The sequence below is a fragment of the Bidens hawaiensis genome, unplaced genomic scaffold, assembly GCF_021521415.1.
Source record: "Bidens hawaiensis isolate Kalapana, Puna unplaced genomic scaffold, B.hawaiensis_p1.1 tig00018033_1, whole genome shotgun sequence".
In the NCBI taxonomy this organism is placed as follows: domain Eukaryota; kingdom Viridiplantae; phylum Streptophyta; class Magnoliopsida; order Asterales; family Asteraceae; genus Bidens; species Bidens hawaiensis.
This window is the reverse complement of record NW_027492722.1, coordinates 330,208-354,620: the sequence shown is the minus strand read 5'-3', so window position 1 is coordinate 354,620 and position 24,413 is coordinate 330,208. Positions and strand designations below refer to the sequence as shown.

Sequence of the window (24,413 nt, the reverse complement as noted above, 5' to 3'; positions counted from 1 at the left end):
CCACCAACAATAAAATCATCAAATTTCCTTGAAATAACAGTCTTTCTAGAAGATCTCCTAAGATGAACAGGTTCAGACATATCATCCTCATTACCCTTAGAACTTAATGAATTATCATTCAGGTCCTAAGTTGTTGTCTCTACCAGCATCATTCACAGTAGTTACATTCAAGTTGTTATCTCTACTGGCATCATTCATAGTAGTTACATTGTCTTGATCAGAATCTTTACCATTATTGCGCTCTAAATTATTGGTAAAGTCACCACTATCAAAATTATCTACTACTGGAACATCACCAGGAGACTTATCATTCTTAGGCCTACTTTTAATATTATGCACCTCCTTGTCATTATATGGTCAGTTAACTGTCTCAATTTCATTTAACAAGAAAACATCGTAAATGTAGGTCCCGAGACTGGATCTAACAACTATTCTTGGATCAATCTACTTAGTGCTTAGCGGAAATCACACTAAGTACCCTAGATCTCGGATCTTGCTTTGGGTTTATTATTTTCGGTTTTAGAGAGATGTGGAGAGAGTGAGAGTAGTTAGATGGATTTGATTTTGTCAAAAGGTTCATGTATGAATGTCTCATGCATATTTTCCATTATTTTCATTTGAGCCCAAGTGGGCTTACAATACAAATGGCCTACGGCCCAAATACATGAGGTAATACAAAAACGATATACATACAAATGTAAACAATATAAAAGACTATAAATAAATAAAATATGACCCAACATTTATTGTCACACTTCTATATACGGAGTGCATTGTATTTGAATTTGTAATAATTTTTGCATGAAAGAAAGGTATAAAATAATTATAATGATTAAAAAATATACTTGAAAGTCCCAACGGGTATACCCGATACCCGTGAGTATGCCCGGTACCTGACGAGTAATTACCCGAAAAATACCCGATGGTAATGGGCTGGGTATGGGACACGGTTTTACAAACGGGTATGGGCATGGGATTACCAATGCCCGGCCCGAACCCAGCCCGCTGTCATCCCTAATTTTGCTTATTTGCAATTTAGACACTGAACTATAACTTTTTCTTATTCATCATTTGGCCTTTCAATTTCTAAAGTTGACAAAATTTAGCTTAAAAATTTCAGGGTGTTACAAATTTGGTTCTTGAGATTACACAAATTGACGGGCACACAACATTGCACTAAAGATGGTTTAAAAGCTTTTGGGAGATTGAGGTTGAACTTGGTCACCCGATTGATTTGCAATTTAGACCCCGACTTTGATGTACTGATTTTTTTAATTAGGCGCAAATTTTTGTTATATATTGATTTTGCTATTATCACTAATTTTGCTATTAATTATATACTGATTTTGGTGTGTATTGATTGATTGATTTTGATGTATATATGTACTGGTTGTGTGTATTACTGATTGTTATTACGATCCCTATAGTACATTGTTAAACCACTCCTAAAACACTACAATGTGACACTAAAACTAGTATAACAAAAGCAGCACTTAATTTTGGTTAAAAAAAATAATTCTAAACTGCATTTTAGGTATGCATGCATTTAAATGGAAAGCATCATAAAGTCTCTTTTATATTTGATAGGTACTTAATTTCACTCTCATTTTTTTGTTCAGACCAACCAATACTAAAATTTATGTCCTTGTAAAATTTAGGTAGGGAGTGATAGATCACACTTGGATTCTAAAACAGATTTATTTTCTGAACGGTAATTAGGAATGACATTCTTTACTTGGAAGGTTCAAAATATACAGGAAATGGTTCACAGTCCGCCAAATTCACCGGAAACCCACCGATCTCGTCTGCCCAAGGATTAGTGTCATCATAATCAACGCTCTTCATAGCACGCCAGATGATACTATTACACTTGAAACCCGATCCGAATGCAATCTGCCAAACCCGGTTTCCTTTCTTCACCCGACCTTTTGCCTCCACGTAAGCCAGCCCATACCATATCGAGCTACTGGAGGTGTTTCCATATCTGTACAATGTCATTCTGGAAGCCTCCATGTTCTCTTCCGAGAACCCTAGGGCCTTCTGTAGCTCGTCCAACACCGGCTTTCCGCCCACGTGAGGGATGAAGTGTTCCACCGCCTTGCTGTAATTAGGTATGTAGGGCTTTCTAACAATGTAGTTCATGATCATGTACGCGGCCTTCTGTTTTATCGGAAGGATGAGGCGGCCTATGGCGGTTAGATTGGGTCGGATGGTGGCTATGGCAGCGGCAAGAAGGTCTTTGTTGATGCTAATGCCGACTATTCCCGCACTGTCTTCTTCCCGATGGATGCAGTTGTAGGAGCGATCTGAAGCGGATGTGTTGGTGTGCACTGCGTGTATGAGTTGATATTTGCAAGTGTTGTGATGAGAGGGGCGGTTGGAGAGGAGGATGGCGGCGCCTCCAACCCGGAACAGGCAGTTGATTAGGAACTTGGAACGGTCTTTTCCGAGGTACACGTGTTCTGTAATGCTTTCGGTACTTACAATCAACGCGTAGGAGTTGTGGTGCACCTGACAATTAAGTTAAGTTAAATAATTCGATGTCTTTTGACTGCGGTTTGTTAAACTAATAAGAGTAAACTGGTGTGTTAACGTTTGGACGGGAGGGACTCAAACCGGCCGCAAAAAGCAATTTAGTCGACTTGTAGTGAAAATACCTGAAGGAGGTGTTTAGCAAGTCCTATTGCCATGAGTCCAGCACTACATCCCATCCCAGAAAGATTGTAGGTGATGACGTCTTCTCTAAACTTATACCTGTTAACAACCATGCTACAAAGAGATGGCTCTGTGTTATAAATACAACAATTCACGATTAGTATCCCAATCTCTTTGCCTTTTACACCCGTTTTTGCTACAAGCATGTCCACAGCCCCAAAGATGCTCATCTCAACTTCCCTTCTTGCGGCTTTCATTGATGGCTCATATTTCTGGCCAAAAAAGATCTCCGCCAAATAAGTGGACTCACCAAGCCCAGATCTTTCTAGGATCTTCTTCATGAAATCGAGCTGTTCTTTTGAGAACTCTCCGCACTGCCTTGCTTGCTTCATAACAACCTCCTTTGAGGCCTTCTGAGAGGTTGGTGGCTTGTAGCACGAAAAATCAACTAAATAAATTTGTTTTGGGGAAGTTTTTTGGGTCATCACAAAGCATAATAAAAGGCACAGGGCGACGAAAAATAATAGTAGGTTGATGAACATGGTGAATTTTCATTAGCCAATTGCCTTTCAGTTCTCAAAGATGCAGTGAGCTTTAATTTATATATGGATATGCTTATTAGTCACTGGCCTTGCCAACCTTGCGTACTATAATTAATATTTACATTTTCTTTTAATAACAGAAAATCCTTGTATCATTTTCTTGTAAAATTGGAATAGTTGTTTTTCATGCTATCATATATATTTTAATCTATGGCCGGGTTCATGCAACTAAATCTTTCTTTGTATTAGGACTCATGTTAGCCTCTCTCTTCAATCACCCATCCTTCTTTAAATTTTATTTGAGTAATCTACTAACATTGTTCCCGAGGTTTGGTTAAATTTATCATTTTTTTTATCCAAAATATTTTTATATTATTTTTGCATCCGGAATATTTAGGTTTTACAAGTCTTGTTATTTCCATTCAAATCGCTAACTCGGTCACTGTTTTTACATTAAGATGGGCCAAGGGTTATTTAATATTCTTTTTTATCTTATATTATATTTGTATTTTAATTAAAGCAGTAGGTAGAAGTTACTTATTTAATCTCGCACACATGTCAATACTTATTTGATAATTTAGATAAAGGTTAGTATATTTGATATTTTAGATAAAGGTTAGTATCAAAGACTAAAGCTAAGGCGATTCCATAATATCCCATATATAAAAGATAAAAATTAAAAGTCACTTATTTAGAGGAGTCATTCCATAATAACCAATACTATAAAAAAAAACAAAAATTTTAATTTAAAGTCTGTTTTAGGTGACACGATATTGGAGTTCCATATACTTTTTTATCACTCTATATATATATATATATAGACTAGACAAGAAAGTGATAGTTTAAAGTTATTATGCTATTTTATTGTTAAAAGGTAGTGGTAGTAACATTTCATTTATAGTTATAGTACTGTACTTATGTAGAATTGATGGCCAAAACATTAATTAGTACGTGTTGTGTTCTATTGCCTACCTTCTAAAACGTGTAGAACGTGCATGTGTTTCTTTATATATTTGTAATGCCTACATTCTAAAGTGTGTTGTGTTCTATTGCCTAGTTAAGGGTAGTGGGAGTGTCCATCCCACCCCTAGCCATCTTTCTCACTCTCTTCTTCAAGGTCACGCGCATTATTTCATCCCTAACCATTTTCAACCATAGAAATTTTTTATCTTTCATCTTAATCCATATTTCAAGCCCTTTTACATTAAAAAAACTAAATTAACTTAACTATTTCAAATAAAAATAATTATAATATTTAAATGAACATAGTGTAAAAGAATTTTCTCAAATCCAGAAATCTAAATTCCGGATATCCAAAATTTCCAGTACTCATCGTAAAAGAATTATTTTAAATGAACATAGTGTAAAGTTTGGGCTAGGGATGTGAGTGTTTAAATTCGGAAATTCTCAAATTCAAATATCTAAAATTCGGATATCCAAAATTTTCTGATACTTCATTTTATTGTGTTAATCAAGATCTGAAACTTTCGTTATTCGAAGTTTTAACCGATTCAAATTATGAAATAGATATACGTACACCGAAAAAAATTAAACTGATTGTGATGAGTTACCGGATTACGGGATTAGCCGATTAGAGTTCCACGAAGATGAGGTGGATTCACTGATGATTCTCTTAATAAGTCGGATATCTTCAAAAAATGAAGAATGGATTTATTAAATAAATAAAAACTATAGTAAATATTTTATAAAATAATGCATCGGGTATCCGAATTGTCTGAAGTAATTTTGAAGTCCTAATTGAATCCAAATCCGAAAATTCGAATATCCTAATTTTCATATATTTGGGGATCAAAATTTTGTGTTCAGAATTTCATAATCGGATGTTTTAGAACACACCTAGCTAGCTAGGGAAATTGGAGAACCGAAGGAACAAGCCCGTGATGCATGCACACTTATGACTTAATTGTGAAGGCATTAAGGCCCCGTCTAATGAACGTAGTGAAAACCTAGAGAGAAGATCTGGAATACTAGAAAGCTAATCTATTTATAGTAATGCTATACACAACAAACGTTGGCACACTCGCGCGAATGAGGCTAGACGAGCGTCTACTACTTTGGCCTGATACCTTGGGCCGAACCTACCTTAAGCAAGATCTTCAATGTTTCTCCAAAACCACTTTAGACGAAACCTTTAATGCTTAGAATACATTTGATGTTATCAGCCCATCTAACTTTTTACAATCTCCTCATGGCTGATGATGATAAAACGGTCAAGCTCCTAAAATATTTATCCCTGTCATTTTCTCTAGTAAACTTGGAAGCACGAGTTGGCTTACAATCTTGTATCAAAATGTGCTCATTATTACGATCATAAAACAAAATACATTTACTGTGTAATACCAGTATCTCACCATAACAGAAACTGCTTTCAAGGTCTTTAAGGTACTTGTTTTCAGTTTGGGTGCAAGGAATTCATTTAAGCATCAAAGAATTTTCCATACATATGTTGCCATTCGTTTTAACGGCTAAACAAACGGAAAATCCAATCGCAAAAAATGCCACCATAGGGGTCATACCTGCGAAAAATCCATCACATGGTTTAATCTTACGTTTTAGGTTACACTACATGAATCAAAACTGTAATTAAGTCTTGTTTTAATGTAGTGCAAAAATGTTTAGTTAAGTTACATTACTAATTTTTTTTATAAACCGTAAAAAACACAAAAGTTTTATTTAATTAGTAATAAAATAAAAATGACATAGCAGTGGAAACTCGTGTCGAAAGTGAAATCACATCCCTGAATATAAAGATTACTAACGATATAATGTGACGAATTCTACCCAAGTGAAATGTGAAGCCACACGTCCACACCCCATGGTCTTAAAATAGTTTTTGCAATCCTACATAGGTTATAACGGTATGTAATATCCTAAGCTGACCAACGCATATTATAGCAAACTATAATAAACTGATCATTTTACAATTTGCATACCTAAGCTGACCAACACATATTATAGCAAACTATAATAAACTGATCATTATACAATTAAAATAAACCTCCCATACACCTACACAAATTGTAAAATACCTACACAATCCTTCACTCAAATTACAAATTGGCAACCTTCATATCTATTGTTGCATGTAGGCACTAAAAAAAATAGCCAACGTACATCTTCCGGAGTTTGAAAGAGTTGTGAATATTTTTGGTTTTGGTATTAATTTCTGGAATCCTCTTGCGGTACCCACTTCTGCATCATGTGAGAGTATGTGTGTTTAATTTGTTAGGTCCCGTTTTTATATGTTTAGTATTTTGTATTGGATTGTTTATGTATTTGGGCTTTTAAGCCACTTTTGTATGTATTGGGCCCAAGGCCATTTGTAAACAAGCCCATTGGGCAAGTGATATGACATGTTTCTCATACATGCTTCTCTATTAATAGAGAGCATGTCATGAGAAGAAAGAACCTTTTGCCAAAATCTCTATCTACTAACTTACTCTCACTCACACTCACTCTCTACACCCAAAAATAACCTCAAGATCCAAGACCAAAGATGACTTAGTGTGATTTCCGTTAGCACTAAGTTTGGTTGATCCAAGAACAGTTGTTAGATCCACCCTTGTTTGCGACCTACAGATGGTATCAGAGCTGTCGATTTTTGGTGTATTGTTGAGCACGAAGGGCAAAGGTCATCAATATGAAAGACCAAGACCGGGTCCTAAGTTTGAATTATTTGAAGAGACAGAGCCTGTTGGGGACGAGGCTGATGTTGAGAGTGGTGAGCTGGTTCCATCTGAACCAGAAGTTGAAGCAGAACAAAGTGACTCATCTGAGGAGGCACCTTAAAACCGCACAAAAGCCAAGCATGATCTGAAAAGGAAGGCAGCCGACAAGCCTTCTGTTGGTGGTTCTTCTGGCAAAGGCAAGGCAGTTGAAGAAGATGAGGAGGAGGAACAGCCACCCTTGAAGCGTATACGGAGACTTGGAGACTCCAAGAAGCCTCCCAAGCTCGTTGTCAAGGTTTCCTCTAAAGGTAAACCCTCTGACCCACCTGTAGTTTCACCTAGGACCTTAGCCAAGACACTTAGGGACCTAGATGTATCCAAGATCCAAATTCCCGTCTATAAGAAACCAAAAACCAGAAAGAAAGCCAAAGCCAAGCAAACCAAAACCATGCTCCATGATTCACCCGACTCCTCAACCGAACCCTCACCAAAGGACCAATCCATATCAACCTTCCTACCAAAATTACCTGAATCCCCACCGCAATCACAACCACAAGCAACAACACCATCCGAACAACCAATTCAAACCACCTCTCAACTCGAACAACAACCTCAAATAACCTCTCCACCCACTCAACCTACCACTGAAACCGTAACCACCTCAATATTCACATATTCCATCTTTAGCTCACCCATCCAATCAACCAGCCTATGGACAGAAACATTTATCACCTCACCACCAAAACAACCAACACCCTCAAACTTAGAACCCATACCACACACACCTCTTCTCTCAAAACCACTCATCTCAACACCACCCACCTCCACAACCTCACATATACCAACCCAATCCATTACCCTACCTTTACAAACAACCTCCCCACCCATCATGTCCGTTACTACTCCATCCACTATCCTTTCACCCAAGCCCATCACAAAAGGAAAGTCTTCGACACCTTCGGTCTACGCTGATCCTATCCTTGATAGGATCATCGCACTGGAGGAATCGAACGCTAAAAGGGCTTAGCGTGAGCTGGTGCTACTGGAATACATTAAAACTCAAAAGAAGAAGGAGCGTGAGGATGCGGTTACTCATGCAAAGTTAGTGTCACGAGTTCAAGTCTTGGAGGAACAAAAGGAGCTGAATGATGCTCTAATTGAAAGCCAACACCTCCTGATCAATCAACTCCAGACTCTCATTCAAAATCAACAAAAGCTTCTCAACGAAGAATCTTTGAAGAATACAGATCTGAGGGCAGACCACTCGAAGCTTGGTGATCGGGTGCAGACATTGGAAAGGAACTTACCTGCTGCCACTGCCTTTGAAGCTAGTTTGTTTAAGAATATTGAAGATGCTACAACCAAGTGGGATGTTGAGAAGGAGGCGACGAACTCCAGAGTTTCCATGCTTGAAGGTCAACTAGCCTCCTCTGCCTCGCTCGGTAAACTCATTTCAGAAAACAATCAGTTCCGTACCGACATTGAGGCCATTAAAGTGAAGGTTGCATCTCAAGAGCGCTTAAATACACTACAAATAAAGACGAATGAAGATTTGGTGGGCAAGTTTCAAGCTGCCTCTGACCTCATGGGGATGCGAGATGATGATTTCCATGATCTTGAAGACAGACTTGATGTTGTATTGAAAAGGTGGAGAAGGTCATGTGAGACTTCTAGGATTGGTGGAACACAGCCTACCGCGGGACCAAGTGTGGCCTTGCGAGGAGCTCAGGTTGTGGCTTCAGAAGGTGAGGAAACTGTTGGTAAGATTGTAAAACAGGTTGTTCAAGCCGGAAGTGGAGTTGGTACCAGCTTGGGTCCTGAACAACAAGTACCACCTCAGGCTCAAGCTGGTGGTGATGACGAAGGTGATGATGAAGACAGTGATGGTGATGAAGACGATGATGAGGACGAAAATGTCCACGATAGCTTCGATGAAGATGATGACAACGATGGAGGAAACGGTGGAGATGGTGGTGCTGGGACAACAGGTGGAAGCGGCGGTGGATGAGGAGATAACACTCAAACACCTCCACAGGATCAGGGACCATATGATGATCCCGCCTCTTCGGGAACCAAAGTCAGGCAGGACGACTCACGAATTGAAGATATATATAAAGAGTTGTTTCCTGCAGGTAATGTTACAGGTATGATGGATGCTTTCATTGAAGCAGGAAAGACTATTGAACTGAGTCAGACTCATAATGCAGAGAAGGAAGTAGACGAAGACTTCTTCATCAACTACTCGCCTAATCCAGACACGCCACCAGTTCAAGCTTCAGAGACTCCTGCAAGTGATCCAGTCATCGACCCAACCGCCGACTTGTCACATACAACACAGAAGAAGAAAAGGAAGACTCACATCATATCAAGTCGTGCAAGTACCCGCTGCCTCAACTATCCCTATCACGATGACTCACTAATAGTGTATGCAAAGTACGACAAAGGGAATAGTTGTTGGGACATCAGAAGATACAGCGGAGATCTCATATATCTCACTCATCACGAGCTGAAATCGTTGCCAGTGCTTGACATAAATTATCTTCGCAAAGCTCTGGGCCGAGGAGAATATGATGATTCATTGGAAGGTTGGGTCACCACACATCTACATCATCAGTCAAAGGTGGGTTACAAGCTTGACTTTGAGCTAAACAGGGGTCGGGAGTACAAGAACCTGAAAGAAATCGACCCAACTACTAGAGAGCCACGAACCATGTAGAGATACAGGGCGCCAAAGGACTGTCACGTTATTTATTGGTTGGGAATTCGACAATAAGACCGGTGAGGTCGTCATCCACTATAGAGACTTACACGAGTTATTCATGTTTGACGAGCATGAGCTAATGGGATTACACATGGAGGACGTGAAAAAGCTCTACAATTCACCACTGGGGACCGTCGAGGATCCTGGTCGTCAGAACACCGACCGGATAGTTGAAGCCTTCAACAAGTTCGTGCAAAGACTTGTTGAACTTCCACTGACCGAGGACGAATGTCTGGTCTACGACACCGACGGGTTCCAATACTAAAGACTAGAGGGAGATTGTTAGGTCCCGTTTTTGTATGTTTAGTCTTTTGTATTAGATTGTTTACGTATTTGAGCTTTTAAGCCACTTTTGTATGACAAGCCCATTGGGCAAGTGATATGACATGTTTCTCATGCATGCTCCTCTATAAATAGAGAGCATACCATGAGAAGAAGGAACCTTTTGTCAAAATCTCTATCTACTAACTTACTTTCACTCTCACTCACTCTCTACACCCGAAAATAACCTCAAGATCCGAGACCAAAGGTGATTTAGTGTGATTTTCGCTAGAACTAAGTTTGGTTGATCCAAAAACATTTGTTAGATCCACCTTAGTTTGGGACCTACATAATTTCTTTGAGTTTTCATAAAATTATAAAGTGAATCAGTGTATTGTGTAAAGTTAAAAATTCCTTTGCCATTTGCCAAGTGTATATACATCATGCCACGCACCACCACGTCACCCATCACCCCGTGATCTTAACCCTATATATAAATGGCGCTTCCATATTCCAACCCTTAGTTGCACGCGTTATATATATATCTCTGACCATGGTTTCCAAAAGTGTCCTCATCGGCTTCTTCCTCTGCCTCCTTGGCACCACCACCTTCGCCACCACTCGCTCCGGTGGGCCTGAGGTGTGCAACATCCACCGACTGACCACCTCCCATCCTGCTAGGCGGAATGACTTCGAAGGTGGTTCTGTTGAGTTGTGGGATGTAAAGGATCAACAGTTTCAGTGCATTGGTGCGTTCCCGTCAAGGATTACGGTTCAACCCGGCTCTCTTCAACTTCCATCATTCCATCATTTCCCTCTTTTAGTCTTTGTTCAACAAGGTATCTATATAATACTAGGATCCCGTACAAAGAAAATAACTTAGTAAACATACAAATAGTTAGAGCAATTCTATAGTTTTTAACTCTAGTGTCCTTTTTTATTTCCTTTTTTTTTTTACGTTAGAAGAACGTTTTGCATTTAGCTGATATTATATTACTAGGCGATTAATATTTTTATTAAAACACGAACAGGTGAAGGACTGATGGGAATACACTTCCCTGGATGCGCTGAGACGTACGATTCTGGTGGCGACTCTTATCAGAAAGAATTTCGAGTTAAGCAAGGAGACGTCATCGCCATTCCCGCTGGCGCCGTCCATTGGGCTTACAACAACGGGAACCAAGATTCGGTTTCTATCATAATTAATGATCTCAGCAACCCCTCAAATCAAATAGACATGATACCTAGGGTAAGTATTACACCTATTACAATTTGGCTTCATAGCTTAATTAAATTAATTAGGTATAAGTTAACTTATTTTGATTTTTCGGGTAGACATTTCATCTTGCCGGAGGAGTTTTCGGTCAGCGTCAGGGTGACTACTACGTCGGTAATAATATTTTAAACGGCTTTGACACAGCATTACTGGCGGAAGCCTTCAACTCCAATCTAGAAACCGTGAAGGCCATGCAAGTGTCTGGTGGTACTGACAATAAACGAGGGTTCATTGTTAGAGTCCAGGAACCCATGTCATTCGATGATCAACAATTACCAAGCGGCCTTGACGAACAAAACATATGCACTTCAAAATCCTTCTACAACTTGGATAACCAAAGAGAAGCCGACATCTTTTCTCGTCAAGCCGGAAAGGTCAATACCGTCAACGAGCACAAATTACCACTTCTGTCTTACCTAGACCTTAGTGCCGAGAAAGGATACCTTTGACCGGTATATATACCCAACTTTTTATTTTACAAATGCATGCATGCATGGATCGATATTATTAAAATTTAATTTGTGTGTATAATAAATTAATAATCTAGTAGTTATAACATATTTAATCTAAAAGTGAGCTCTATTAGTTTTTATTCTCAAAAAAATTTAATATATAAGCAAATGCTTGAAATTTAATGTTCATTTAACTCTTTCAAAAATCTTCCGGCCTAGTGATAGAAGATTTGGGTTCTTAAAAGGAGACCCTAGTTCTCACGTATGTCACTTTTGATGGACTATGGTAATGAAGGATTCGAGCTAGGCCTTTTAAGGTTGTCAGTTCGAATTCGAAACCCACCCGGGTTTTCATTCCACCATGTGTTAATTACGCCAAAGAGTTCGACTGTCAAGTGTCAGTTGGCTGTATGGTTTTCCCAGGGAATGCCAAATCAAACTCTAAAGCCAGTGTGGGTCCGATTAAGACAACATAATGTGACCACAGTGAGGCAAAGGCTCTCTAAAATTGGAGAGTTCGGGTGACCTAATAAACAAGAAAGTCCTTGTTACAAAAAAAAAAAAAGAATTAACTCTTCTAAAATTCTAAAAGAAAAAAGAACATATAAGCATAATACATTTATTTATACTTATTTCACAATGATTTTACTGTTTTCTAACAACCATCTCCCGAGTTAACATGCGGTTAATTTCTTAATTCCCATTTAATTTCTTAATATATGACGTATTTGCTGTACAGAATGCATTATTGTCGCCACAGTGGCCAACAAACAGCCACACCATGTTGTATGTGCTCAGTGGTGATGCTCTGATCCAGACGGTGTCGAATTACGGTGAAGCCGTGTTTGACCAGAGAGTACGGGTGACATTGTTGTAGTTCCACAGTTTTTCATGTCAACGGCTCAAGCCGGTGAAAATGGGTTCGAGTGGGTGGCGTTCAAGACCAACAAATCTCCATTGAAGAGCCCAATAGCAGGGTACACATCGCCACATCGGTGTTCAGAGCCATGCCTCTTGATGTGATCACTAACGCGTACCAGATGTCGCCTAAGCTGGCTCAATACTTGAAAACCAACAGGGAGACCGAGAGCATACTGTTTTCTCCACAAACTAAGAACTAAATGGACAAAGGTCTTAGAATGCGTACAAAGTTCATGAATAAAGTCGCTAGTTTCCACTTTCACATCCTGTCTTTACTTTCTATTGTGTCAACTTCTAAATAAAACTAGCTAGTTGACTTAGGTTATGTCATATTTAGATTAATTCTATTTTCTGTTACTGCGAAAGAGTTAATCAACATAGATAATTAAAGAAAATGTCAAAAATTCATTCATCAATAACTAAAATATCAATAGCATCAATGATTAATAAACAATTGTCTTCTCCCTACTATCACTTTTCGATGAGTGTTAGACCGTTAGTGGTCCCTTCCATTGTGATTGAACTAATCAATAGTTTGCATTAAAATAAAAGGCAAGCGTGATTAAGTCAACATAGCATGACATTAGCACTGCATTCTTGGTTTAAAATACAAAGAAAAGAAATTATAAGATTGAATAGGAGAAAAAGGAAAAAAAATTATATATTTAAAAGATATTCTTGAGTTAAAATAAAAGAATAGAAAAGAAAGTGTTAATTACATTCTTGAGTTAGATAGGAAGGAAAAGATAGGAAAAAAAATTGTAACTTTACAATCATGTCTTTATTATTGAGTTAGATAGGAAAAAAAATAGGGTAAATTAGTAATATTATACATGATTATAAATCTTCCTTCCGAATCAGGCCATATTTGGCTAGAAACTTTTAGAAGAAAAAAACCCTAACTTTTCTTTTCATTCTTTTTATTTTCTTTTAATGAAAAAACTCAAGAATGAAAAAGAAAAATTTTCTTATTTTTTTTTTCCAAACCCCTAAATAAAAAACTTAAGAATGTATCTTAGAAGATCAAGAACAGGTCATTTGTGAGTTTAACAAAGAAGAGCTTGAGGCGGGAACTGTGTTAGAACTTAGCGACCAATAAAAAAATATCAATCAGTTTACAACAAGATCTATTATTATTATTATTGTTTGATGTTATCTTTATTATATTGTATATTATATTTTTTGTTGTACCTTCAATTACTATTATATTTTATTTATTGTAATACTTTTCTATATAAAAAAATAGTAGCGATGATGGGGCAGTTTTCACGTCTTTTGGTATGTGGAACTATACTTCACATTTTTTTATCTCATATAGAAAATATATGAAAACGAGGTATCGTCTTCATGACATGATCTACGTTGGTTATAGACCACCCCACCACACCACATGGCCTAATTAAAGTAACTTAAAACTAAAAACCTAAAATTCTAACACTAACACTTTACCAAGTGAACAATCTAAAATTCTTCTATATTTTAGAAGGAATTTTCTTTTTTTTTTGTAGTTCTTTGGACTCAAACCCAGAACTTTTGGGAATTCATCTATTTGAATATATATTCACCAACCCATAATATTAGCGGTCGACCCTAGAATTCTTGATCCCTGCGGTTTTACTTTTGTGTCTACAGACAACACGGTTGGAGTTCTGATTTTGAGTTTTAATTTGACTTTTGTCGACTTAATGTCGTTTGCATTTTTATTTTTATTTAACTTGAAAACTAAAATGCAAAAGTTAAGTGTTAAGATGTTTAATGCTTGATTGCTTATTTGCGTGACTAAGTTGAGTACGTCTTGATAGAAATTTGGGTTTCAATTTAATGTGATTTAAAGTTGTTTGAAACTTGTTACGTCATTGAATCCTTTTTGAGCCATGTTAGGTAATAAACAATAATAGGATAAGTGGATAACATGGCCTGGCTGGGAGCACCACTAGATTTGCTAACCTAAAAAAACGTGCGTTATTCTATCGCCTTACAAATTATTTATTGATATATATGTTTAAGTGGAAGAATTATCTTCACTCAACCACCATATAATGCCTGACCTGAATCACGGTATACTCAAACACAAGATGGAGGGGATACAGCACATGTTCATACATGTCAATGGGCTCAACATGCACGTAGCCGAAAAGGGTCAAGGTCCAATAGTATTGCTTCTCCATGGTTTTCCAGAGCTCTGGTACTCATGGCGACACCAGATTGTGTATTTGGCAGACCATGGTTACCGAGCCGTGGCACCAGACCTTCGCGGCTATGGTCAGACTACGGGTGCACCGGTTAATGACCACACCAAGTTCACCATTCCTCACGTGGTGGGCGACCTGACTGGGCTACTTGATGCCATCACAAACGAAGGTGAAAAGGTTTATGTTGTGGGTCATGATTGGGGTGCGATTATTGCTTGGAACTTGTGCATGTTTCGGCCCGACAGAATCAAAGCTTTGGTTAACCTTAGTGTGGCTTTTTTCCTTGGAACCCAAATGGAGACCTGGCCGAGTTGCTAAGACGTGAGTACGGAGATGATTACTACGTGAGCAGATTTCAGGTATCAATAACATTTCGTTACATTTAATATTTTGGTGAACAATGCTTTATATAAGTTACTGAGTAAATTAAAATCGTATCCATTTATACATATATAAAGAAAGATTGGTAAAGGTTAAAATACAAATAACTACAAAAATGATAGATGTAACAAGGATTTTGTGGCTTCAAAATAACTTCTCCAAGAATATTCAAGAAAAATAATAAAAAAATCATAACTCAAAGTATAAATAAAAATGAAAAAATTACAAAAATAAATATAAATAATAGTAAAAATAAAAAAACTAAAATGTTTCACCCGTCCTCATTCAATATAATAGACACAATGTCGAGGAAAAATACACAATGACGAGAATAAATAAAAAACACAATTATAAATAAAAAAGACACGGTATATCACAAAATATAACACAATGTCTAGCAAAATTTAACACAATGTTGAGTAATATAAAACAATACCGAGCAAAATTGAACACAATGTTTAGCAATATAACACAATATCGAGTAAAAAAACACAATGTTAAAGAAAAAATACACAATAATGAAAATAAACAAAAAAAAAACATAACAAATAAATAAAAAGATGCAATGGTCTTTTTTTTTTTTGAACAAGGTAGAAAGGGGGGAAACATTTTAGTATTTTACTTTTTTCATTTTTAATTTATATTTTAAGTTATAATTTTTATCTTTTTTACTAAATTTTTTTGGGTTTTTTTTAATCAGAAATCTTTCTCATCGTTTTTATTTTTATGGTCCTTTATAAAATAACTTAACACAAAAAATATTATTAATTTATAATGGAAAATGAGAGTTATAAAGCTAAACGACTAATAAATATTACAAAGCGTGAATAAGTTCCTAATAGTCCAACCATGGATACATAGAGTAATGACTTAACAAAGGAAATTAACTAATAAACCAAAAATATAAAATAAATAAATAAATAATAATAACAGAAGATGAAGAAGACAAAACTCTTTAACATTATGTGTTGTTCAATCTTTAAAGTTTGGTTATTGTGATTAACGATGTGTATTTACGTTTGTAGAAACCGGGTGATATTGAAAGTGAATTAGTAAAAATCAAAATGAGTTACGAGACTTTAATGAAAAAGTTTTTGACATTACGAGATCCAGGGCCGCTTTATCTCCCTAAAGGTGAAGGATTTCTATATTCACCGCTTCCGGAAACCTTACCACCTTGGTTGTCGAAAGAAGATGTTGAATACTTCGCTAGCCAACACGAAAAGGCAGGTGGAATTACCGGTGGACTCAACTATTACCGAGCTTTACATTTGTAAGTAATACAAATTATATGTAAAGTTGGGGTTTAGTCTGATTAACTTTTTGAATCGTGACGGTTACAAATTAATATCATTTGATAGTATTTCAAAACTTTAATCTCTGATGTTACTTTGAATGTTCTATCAAATAAATCATAAAAGTAATTTTGTTATTAAAGCATGTACTAAAAGTAGATCAAATACATAGGGGACGCACTATCAGGAAGTTTAAGTTGATGTCGTAGCATTTATAACTAGCGACAGTTGGATAGTTTCATATATGGGATGGCCGTGAGTAAAATCTCTATCAATAGTAACTCAACTACTTATAATACCAAATTACCACTTATGCTTACTTATCACTACTCCAAGTTACTTCTCATTAATAATAACTTTTTTTGCTTTAAACACCTGAGCCTGCTAGTGTATGAAATGATAATAGAAATAACAGTGTATACTTCGCACTTCCTAATTCATGTCCGTAATTATTCTTATTTCCCTTTGGTTTAAGTAAGCCCTGGCCACCCAAAAATGTATTGGTAACACTAAAATCACCAACATGCATGTATGTACAAAGGAAATGATCCATTATATATTTGGTTTTGGTTACGTGATGGCAGGAGCTGGGAACATACTTCAGCATGGAGAGGTGCTAAGGTTACCGTGCCAACAAAATATGTCGCTGGAGACCTGGACCTTGCCTATTATATGCTCGATACCCCGGACTACATCAAAAGTGGTGAGTTTAAGAAGGATGTTCCATTGTTGGAAGAAGTTGTAGTGATGAAAGGTGTAGCCCACTTTATCAACCAAGAGAAGCCTGATGAGATCAACAAGCACATAATCAACTTTATACAAAAATTCTAATTTTTGTTTTCAAAAATGTGTATGCCTATGAAATAAAGTTTGGTGTCAGGATATCTTCCATTTGGTAATAAATAAACAATAAGTGACTTATGTTTCTCTAGATTTACCGTTTATTTTGTCTTTCTTTCCTAATAATTGTGGGGCTACTTATTTGAGTTTTTGATACATTTTGATTGCCATAGCTCATCATGGAATAGTATTGTATGGAGTATATTCAATAGCTATGACCCTACTTTGTATAGAAATTTGAGGGTGGATGGAAACACCTCAATGAACCGGATCATATGGCAAAATATCGTAGGAGCGTGGTTTGTCCCAACCCTCAGTCCCAATTGCCAATTGTATCACCACATAGCTCTGATTTCGAATTCAAGACCTTTTTCTAATTTTTAGTAGTATTTAATTATTCCATTTAATTGTACAATAATGTAAATTAAAGTATGTGTTTTTTAGTTCGTTACTATCATGAGTTACTTGTTCATTTTGAATTAGGAGATTTTGATAATTTCACCAAATTTAGAATTATAACATAAAAAAAGTTGTACCCACATCATTTTATTTATACACAAGATCTATTGGTCTAGTATAGAGGTGTTCAAAAAAACCGGTTACGGAACCGGTTTGGCCGGTTCAACCGGAAACCGGTTTTTTAAAAACCGGTTTTTTTAAAAACCGGTTTGACCGGTTTACGTAACCGGTTTACGTATCGGTTATACGTTTTGGAGCCAAAACCGGTTTTATAACCGGTTTTTTTTATAACCGGTTTTTTTTAATAACCGGTTATTAAAAAACCGGTTAACCGGTTTTTAAAATAACCGGTTTATTACCGTTATAAAAAAAAACCGGTTAACCGGTTTTTTAATAACCGGTTAACCGGTTAAACCGGTTTTCGAACGTTACCAAACGGCTTTATAGCCGTTTTTTTTTTTTTTTTGACCGTTTTTTAGCCGTTTTTTTTTTTGTTTTTTTACCATTTTACCCCCACAAACATCTATATATAGTTTAGGTTGGGTATTGGTTAGATCACACTTGATTATACAACTCCAAACGCTCTAAACGTTTATTTCATACGCGATTATACAACTCCAAACGCTCTTCTTTCGTAGTCGTTTATTTCATACTCGAGTATACCACTCTTAATTCGTAGTCGATTATCATGGCCTCCCAAAGTGCTGCTTCATCGGTCAACATGGGTGCCTCGAACACGGGAGAAACCGTCGTTCGGGTCATCCCCACGAAACGAAACCAAGATATTTGGCAACATTTCGACCTATGCGAAATGTCTAACGGAACCCAAAAAGCTAGATGCAAACATTGTTTGAAGTTTTATAACAAAGAAGCAAACTCCAGTTTAAGAGCTCATGTAGAAAAGCCCTCTTGCAAGGTCTTGAAGGACGAATCCGGAAGTAGTTCGCAGCCGGAGATGACGAATCAAGGAACGGTGTTTACGTACGACCTTGAAGCGGTACGTCAACAGTTTGGCAACTTTGTGATTCAACAATCACTTCCTTTCAACCACTTCGACAACCCTCAATTCACGGAGATGATGCAAAAGTATGTTCAACCACGCTACCAACACGTAAGTCGTTCGACCCTTAGAAGAGATTGTCTTAAAGCATGGAAAAACGCTAAATCCGAACTAATTTCATACTTTTCAAACTTACAAACTGGTGTGAACTTAACAACGGATGTGTGGTCGGTACCTAATGGTTCGCCCGACTCATACATTTGTGTGACGGCTCATTGGGTTGACCCCCGGTCGTGGCAAATGATGAAACGAACCGTTGCGTTTCAATTGTTTGATTACCCGCACACGGGTAGAAATATTTTTAAACTCTTGGATAAAGTCATTCGACAATACAAGATTGAAGATAAAATCTTTTCAATATCGTTTGATAACGCGTCCAACAATACGGCCGCGGTTGGCCATTTAAAATTAAAGTATAAACCTATCTGTGATGGAGCGTTTTTTCATAGCCGATGCATTGCACATATTATCAACTTGGCCGTGCAAGATGGGTTAAACGTGATCGAAACGCAAAGAAACAATTTTAAAAGAATGTTACGAGATGTTTTTAGCAACAATTCAACATTTTCAAGATACAAAAAATTTTGTGAAGAAGCTAACTGTCAATGGTTGGGGCCTAATTGGGATTGTCCAACAAGATGGAACTCGACTTGTGAAATGTTTGAGAAAGCCATCCAACAAAAACAATCGTTAATTGCGTTTCATCAAATTTTGTCAAATAGGGGTAAATGTGCACCGTACGATCCTAGAAACTGGTTATTGATTGAGATCGTTACGGAGGTTCTTCAAATTTTTAAATCTTGCACAACTACTTTATCCGGGGTTTACTATCCAACAAGCCCCATTGCTTTACCAAAAATTGCTGTCATGTGCACAAAGTTGACTGAAATTCATTGTAGGGGTGCACCTTATTTTGATATGGGTGCAAAAATGAAAGAAAAATTTAGAAAATATTTTCAACAACTACCCGCTGTTTTGACCTGTGCGGCTGCGTTAAACCCTTGCATCAATGTTGGTGGTGTTGAAGCTTTAATAGAAAAAATTTGTGATGAGCTAGAGTTAAACGACGATCAAAACCCCCATTATAACCAAACTTTAAAGAATGCTTTCAACACCACCTTGGCAAACATGTATGATGTTTACCTTACAAAACACGGGTCGTCTTCCCAAATTCATGACTCGTTAAGAGCTGTTGCCCAATCCCAATCCCAAACCGACCTTGAAATGGGGATGTACTACATGATTTGGGAAGACGCCGGTAAACGTCAAAGGGTAAACACCCCAAGCAGTGAACTTGGAAGGTATGGTGGTACCAACTTTGTGAAACACATGACTCCGGATGAATTTAGAAGTCTTGATATGCTGGCTTGGTGGAGAGGTAAGGAGGATGAGTTTCCGATCCTCGCCGCCATGGCCAAAGATTTACTAACGGTCCAAGCTTCCACGGTAGCTTCGGAGTCTGCTTTTTCTGTTTCTGGCAGGGTTATATCGATTAGGAGGACTCGACTCACTCCACCAGCTGTAGAGATGTCGATTTGCTACAAGGATTACTTGGACTCTTTAGATAGGGCACAACATCAACGCTCACTCGAGGGGGAAATGGAGTATGAGGCGGCCTTGTATGAAGACGAGGTCAATCAAGGACACACTCAACCAATGACCGATGAAGAAGCCGCGTACGACGATTACCTAAGGAATAGCTCGGGATCGGGTAGCGAAGAAAATGAGTAACAAACATCAACTTGTTAATGTAATCGTGTCTAAGCATTCTTTAATGTTTGTATTTTTGAGTTACGAATATGCGATAACGATTTAATGTTTGTATTTTTAATGTAAAAGCTATAAATGAAAGTTATGTGTTTTTAATCTTCCAAGCAAAGAATGCTAACAACGAAACCCTAAACCCTAAACCCTAAAGCAAAAAAAAAAAAAAAAAAAAAAAAAAAAAAAAAAAAAAACCGGTTAACCGGTTAGACCGGTTATTAAAAACCGGTTGTAAAAAAACCGGTTTAATAACCGGTTCTAACCGGTTTCTAAACCGGTCCAAACCGGTTTGGCCGGTTTGAGTTTTCATTGACAAAAACCGGTTAATAACCGGTCCGGTTATTAACCGAACCGGTTTTTTTCTGGATAAAAAAAACCGGTCCGGTTAATAACCGAACCGGTTTTTTCAAAAAAACCGATTTGTGCACCTCTAGTCTAGTATGACATCTCTCTTTATAAATATGAGGTGTGAATTTAAAATTTAAATCCTTGTAAGATAAAAATGGGATTTTACTGTTAAAAAAAATAATAATTTTGTTTGCTTCCAATCTACGTCAACCAGGATCAACATTGTTAATTGGCATCATCAATGTGAGTAATAGATCCAACTACTTGAAACACCCCGACCGATGGCGGATTATACATCGGGGCGCCACGTATTGTTTCATTACTCGTGACACTATTTGGGTGTCAATATTTAATAAATACATTTTCATTGCGCACGCGCAAAACACAAATTGTAAAGTAACATAAATCATATCATAACTTAAAATATTCAAATAACATAATTTGTCTTGTTACATTTTAATCTAGGTCCAAAGAAAAAGAAAACATCCTACGTGTCCTTGAGATTCCCAAAAGCAGCTACAACAAACCTGAACATGTGTTAAAATAAAACGTCAACACTTGCGTGTCGGTGAGAAATCAAGTTTAATAGATATAAATAGATAATAACAAACACTGCGCGCAACATGTGCTTAACTGGGGTTTAACATAGGGTGTAATCAGATTGTGATCAAGCCTAAATAGATCATAGCTCATAGTTCAATCCGTGCTCCCAATTGAGCACAAAAACGAATAATCATACGTGCATGTGTAAACAAAACAAGAAAACCGTAAACGATAGGTCTCCCGTGTTCATCTAATGGATCCATGAAAACTTCGGAATAGGCCGAACAAAGCGGTTAATGATTCACACATACAAATAAACAGCCAAGTAAACGTCCATAACACATGGGGTTTTGCGCACGTAAATTTCATAAACAAGTTTAAGACTCAAGTTGTACGAACACATGAACATCCCAAAACGTTAAAAATAAAAGGGGATTAAGTACGAGATTACTCACTTGTAAACGGTGCGTTGAAAGATAATGCAAGAATCCAATTTTTAAACAAGCACAAGTTAACCTATAAATAAGAGGTTATTGGTTTAACGATTGGTTTTTATGTCTTGAATATATGCAGTAAGTATCGATTTTTGTTAGTTAAACAAATTAAAACAAAATATATATATTTATTTTTACCGAGATTCTGGGCAGAACAGAAGAGAAGACGGAGGCAAAGAGAGGAGTGGCGTTGCTGAGGAACTACGGCAGAGAGCAAAGGGAGAGAGAGATTTGGGGAGTTTAAGTGTAGTGTGTGTAGTGTTAATAAACAAGAAATTAGCTTAATTTATAGGAAAACCCAAGGGAACACAATCCCATGAAAGGGGAAAAGATCTTATCAAATCAAGCAAAAGATATTAAAAGGCACAAGAAACCAAAAGCAAAAGATATCAAAAGATATGCCGGCAGCTGCAGGGGATGGGGAAAAGCTGACAGGTTACAGATCAAAGCATGGTAGGTGTCAGATAAAGCACTGTCCAAGACATGCAAAAGAAGATTTCAAAAGATTATGTCAGTCACTTTTTCTGTCAACCAATAGGATTGGTGCGCATGCTGCGCCGAAAGTGGCTTTTCGGACAGATGTCGGAACTGACCTACAGTGCTCAAACAAAAGATAAGATATTTCAAAAGCATACAGGCTGACATAGACTGAAGAAAAGACTTAAGGTCTAGCGCGAGAAGGCTTGAATGCGCGAGGGCGAAGGCAGACAGAACAATCCTTAGCGCGCCGCGGGAAGAACTACAATCCTTAGCGCGTCGCGGGAAGAACTACAATCCTTAGCGCGCCGCGGGAAGAACTACAATCCTTCGCGCGCCACGGGAAGAACTACAATCCTTCGCGCACCGCGGGAAGAACTACAATCCTTAGCGCGCCGAGGGAACAGTTCGCCTCGCGTATCGCAGGAACAGCTGGTCTTCACGCAGGCTTCCCTGTAAGGAGTCTGGCGCGTGGAGCTGCGCAGACATCCTTAGGCGGGAAGAACCAAAGGACAAGCAAAGAGTTAAGAGAAAAAGGGGTTCAAGGCGTAAAGGTTAAGCAGAGGGGCGGGACGGCGACAAGAGAGAAAAAGGGAGGCGGGACGGCAACAAGAGAGAAAAGGGAGGCGGGACGGCGACAGGAGAGAAAAAGAGGCGGGACGGCGGAAAGGAATTATTATTATTATAAAGTAATATAAAAAAAAATATATATATATATATATATATATATATATATATATATATATAATTTATTTAATGTTAAATTTACAAAGATTAATAATCAAATTTTAAATCATAAAAAGAATCGGATTCGAAAACGGGTACCTGGGTCGGGTCGGATTTGGGCAGATGTCACAGTCTCCCCTACTTTAAGAAATTTCGTCCCGAAATTTATCTCGAAGTAGGAAGCGCAGAGAAAAGGTGCGGGTACTTGATCTTCATTTGATCTTCCCTTTCCCAAGTGAACTCGGCTCCGCGCTTGGACTGCCAACGAACTTTGACAATAGGGATGCGACTGCGCTTGGTTTGCTTTACCTCGCGATCCATAACCTCAACAGGCTTCTCAACGAAATGCATAGACTCATCAACTTGAACTTCATCAAGTGGTATGTGGAGGTTCTCGTCAGCTAAACATTTCTTGAGATTGGATACATGGAACGTTGGATGCACATTGCTGAGCGCGGGCGGCAGGTCCAGTTTGTAGGCAACTTTTCCCACCCTCGCAAGAATCTTGAACGGACCAACATAACGAGGTGCAAGCTTACCTTTCTTCCCAAAGCGGACAACACCCTTCCAGGGCGACACTTTGAGGAGAACAAGATCACCAACTAGAAATTCGAGAGGCTTCCGCCTGCGATCTGCGTAACTCTTCTGTCGGCTTCTGGCAGTCAGCAGATGATCACGGATCTTGGCGATTTTATCGGTTGTCTCTTGAACTAGTTCGGGTCCTGTGATTTGAACTTCACCCACTTCGTTCCAACAGATCGGTGAGCGGCACTTTCGACCGTAAAGTGCTTCAAATGGGGCCATACCGATGCTGGAATGATAGCTGTTATTATAAGAGAACTCGATTAAAGGTAGGTGTGAATCCCAATTACCTCCAAAATCAAGAACACAAGATCGAAGCATATCCTCAAGGGTTTGGATGGTTCGCTCAGACTGTCCGTCAGTCTGAGGATGATATGCAGTACTCATGTCCAAACGAGTTCCTAACGCAGATTGGAGAGATTTCCAAAAGCGAGATATAAAACGGCCATCGCGATCGGATATGATGCTCAAAGGAGTACCATGACGGCAGACAATTTCCTTGACATATAGATGCGCAAGTTGTTCAACACGGTAGGTTTCACGAATGGGCAGAAAGTGGGCAGACTTGGTCAATCGATCCACTATTACCCAAATGCTATCATGTTTGCTTGCGGTCAAGGGTAACTTGGTGATAAAGTCCATTGCTATACTTTCCCATTTCCACGCAGGAATTTCTGGTTGTTCGAGCAAACCAG

At 37.9% G+C, this 24,413-nt stretch overlaps 1 protein-coding gene and 2 pseudogenes across 2 annotated transcripts; 2 read left to right on the top strand and 1 right to left on the bottom strand.

The window, feature by feature from the left end:
- Positions 1–1,698: 1,698 nt before the first annotated feature.
- On the bottom strand, positions 1,699–3,200 carry LOC143555274 (3-ketoacyl-CoA synthase 11-like). Its single transcript, XM_077044857.1, has 2 exons — positions 2,658–3,200; positions 1,699–2,511 (listed from the first exon to the last, which is right to left on the bottom strand). The coding sequence occupies exons 1-2, from the start codon at positions 3,195–3,197 to the stop codon at positions 1,732–1,734; spliced, it is 1,320 nt and encodes a 439-aa protein (XP_076900972.1). The 5' UTR covers positions 3,198–3,200; the 3' UTR covers positions 1,699–1,731.
- Positions 3,201–10,461: 7,261 nt separating this feature from the next.
- On the top strand, positions 10,462–12,757 carry LOC143555280 (11S globulin seed storage protein 2-like; annotated as a pseudogene).
- A 1,760-nt stretch (positions 12,758–14,517) lies between these two features.
- LOC143555287 (epoxide hydrolase 1-like) lies at positions 14,518–17,399 on the top strand (annotated as a pseudogene). Its single transcript, XR_013139173.1, has 3 exons — positions 14,518–15,108; positions 16,156–16,403; positions 17,010–17,399. The product of XR_013139173.1 is annotated as an epoxide hydrolase 1-like (transcript).
- Positions 17,400–24,413: the final 7,014 nt, after the last annotated feature.